This window comes from Trichechus manatus, unplaced genomic scaffold (assembly GCF_000243295.1).
Source record: "Trichechus manatus latirostris isolate Lorelei unplaced genomic scaffold, TriManLat1.0 scaffold00128, whole genome shotgun sequence".
NCBI lineage: Eukaryota > Metazoa > Chordata > Mammalia > Sirenia > Trichechidae > Trichechus > Trichechus manatus.
In genome coordinates, this window is record NW_004444064.1 from 2,036,171 (window position 1) to 2,038,796 (window position 2,626).

The 2,626-nt window shown below is 46.7% G+C and overlaps 1 protein-coding gene across 1 annotated transcript in view; it reads right to left on the bottom strand.

Annotated features, from left to right (window-relative positions):
* PCNT (pericentrin) overlaps positions 1-2,626 on the bottom strand; it is a 126,854-nt gene that overhangs the window by 65,531 nt on the left and 58,697 nt on the right. The window contains exon 20 of the mRNA XM_023739100.1: positions 1,096-1,188. Coding sequence (XP_023594868.1) covers positions 1,096-1,188 — 93 coding nt within the window. The remainder of the gene's footprint in view (positions 1-1,095; positions 1,189-2,626) is intronic.

The following is a 2,626-nucleotide window of genomic DNA, read 5'->3' on the forward strand; positions in this document are numbered from 1 at the left end:
ATCTGTGGTATAGTTATACATTACTGCTCAGCAATAAAAGAAATGAACTATTAATTTACACAACAGCATCGATAAATCTCAAATGCATTATGCTAAGTGACTTTATATAGCATTCTGAAAAGGGAAAACTTCAGGGCTGAAGAACAGATTGGTGGTCGCCAGGGGCTGGGAGTGGAGGATAGGTGATCAGAAAGGAGTGGGGAAAGGGAAGGTTTTGGAGTGATGGAACTGTTCTGTATCTTGACTGTGCACCTGTTAAGACTCATAGACTATAATCCAAAAAGTGATTTACCATGTGCAAATTTTTTAAAAAACTTAAAAATTCTTCTTAATTGTTACATTGAATAATAAGAAATACCTAAAATCAATGACCTAAGTTTCTACCTAAAGAAGCTGACAAGAAAGCAAAAAAATCTAAGGTAAATAGAAGGAAGTAAATAGTAAACATAAAAGGAGAAATCAAAGAAATAGAAATAAAGAGAAAACTAAGACCACCAACAGCTGTGTTTCACTTTGTTGTACCCAGGGTTGCCACGAATCAGAGCAGACGCAATGGCAATCAACAACGACAAAAGAACAAAATTCCAGACAAAGTATCTGGGATTGTCTTCACAAAACTTTCTATTCTTAATGAAACTAAAATGCTTTCCTTATCACATGAACTATTTTTAATATTTATGAATTCTTAATATCTAAAATCATACTCACATGGCAAATTCTAGAGCACTAAGGACAAATAACAGATATAATCTCCTTTAAACAATCAGTCACCAGTTTTAACGGCGTTCCTTGAAGTAACACACAAGGATAACGATTTTTAAATTTTGCCAAGTCTACAAGATACCAGATTAACATCCCAGCAGCCTCTGGCGCTGGAAATGTGGAGAAGGAGAAACTGCAGATGAAACTGCCCCTTTTGGCCCCACCATCTCCCCCAGCCTCACGCCCTCCTCCAAAACTGATGAGAACAGTATAAACTTTGTGAGGACAGGAATCACTGTCACCTAGAAACCCAGAGGCCCTGTGGATCCCCAGAGCACACGCACACACTTGCGCCCAGAAGAACCTGCGCCCCGACGTCAGGAAGGGCCTCACCTCTCTCTCCACGGACTCTCCCGACCCATCCGGCTGCACCTGCAACTGCTCCCTCATGGACACGATCTCCTCTTCTTTGCTGTGCAGAAATGCCTGTGGAAGTGATGATGATGATGACACAGAGGCAATGCCACGTGAGAGATTCTCGCCACCGCAGACGGGAGACACCCTAACAAGCCTGCAGTTTACATACTAACACTCAGCTGCAAACCGTGTTTCCATTGAAGTGCCTTCTGTTTAAAATGACCTATTAGTTCGGTTTCTAAAAATCCATTACAGTATTTCCCAAGACGGTTTGTTTCAGAGCAATCACCAGTCTAAGTCAGGTGCTCTCTCACCTGCTTCTCATCCACCAATTCAGGAAGAGTTCCCATGCAAAGGAGCACTGGCTACTAGGGTAGCTCGGCCTCAACCTCCCTTCACTGCAGATACAGGTATGCGTCACTTAACGTCCATGATACGTTTTGTGAAACAGGTCGTAATGTGATTTGGATGTTGTGGGAACACCTGTGTCCATGGGGGCGCAGGGCTTGCAGGTGCACTGGCTTCAGGGGCTGATGTGCGGCACGCAGCCTGGGCAGCTCCCGTGCGCATAACTCAGGTGAACGCTTGGCTGGGTCCCACCCAGCTATTGTCCGGTTGTGGCCACCTTCTCTGCTAAGCCAGCTGCAGGGACGGCCAGCTCACCCAAGAGAACCCGCCCGGGGAGGAGACCATGTGGGCCAAGGGGGCTGAGGGCACCCGAGTCAGGGCTGGGGCATTGGGGCACATATCTGTCCATCGGCGCCCTACAGGACCACAGCAGGCAACACGCGGGGACTAGAAGGGCCAAGTCATGGGAGCCACGGGGGACCGGGGCAGGGAGTTTGGGCCTGCGCCTCTATCACCACAGACTAGGTGGCTTCCAGGCCGTGCACAGAGCCGGACAAAGTGGGGCTCCAACCTCAAGACAGGGGTCTGGCATCCTGGCACTCAGACACCTGGTTGCCCCGGCCCATGGACGTATACGCAGTGGGACACTGCCCAAACAGACGTTAAGAGGCACATACCTACACTTTAAAATCGTGCAGATGCTGCCTGGATGTGGGTCAGGCAGTAAATCACGACACTTCCTAGAATTTCTCTCAAGGCTGTTACTTCGTTCACCGGACCTGTGCCAGGGGCACCACACACAACGATTCTAATCTTAATTTGTTTCAAGGCCACCTTTGAAGGGTACATTTTCTTTATAACTTTGAAGAGTGTCTACAGCATACAGAGACTGCTTTTAATTTCTGCTTCAAACGTACAGTTACATTAAAATAATAGGGAAGATTTAAAATTAGATATTTTTAATCATGCTGGTGTGAAGGATAACAATGAGTGACCATCTACTAAAACAAACCTTCTCTTCCAGAAAGACCCCACCCTGTCAGGGCCTACACCAGTCTTTACTAAAACAAGCCCCCCACGCAGGTCAGGGCCTACACCAGTCTTTACTAAAACAAACCCCCACCCAGGTCAGGGCCTACACCAGTCTTTACTAAAACAA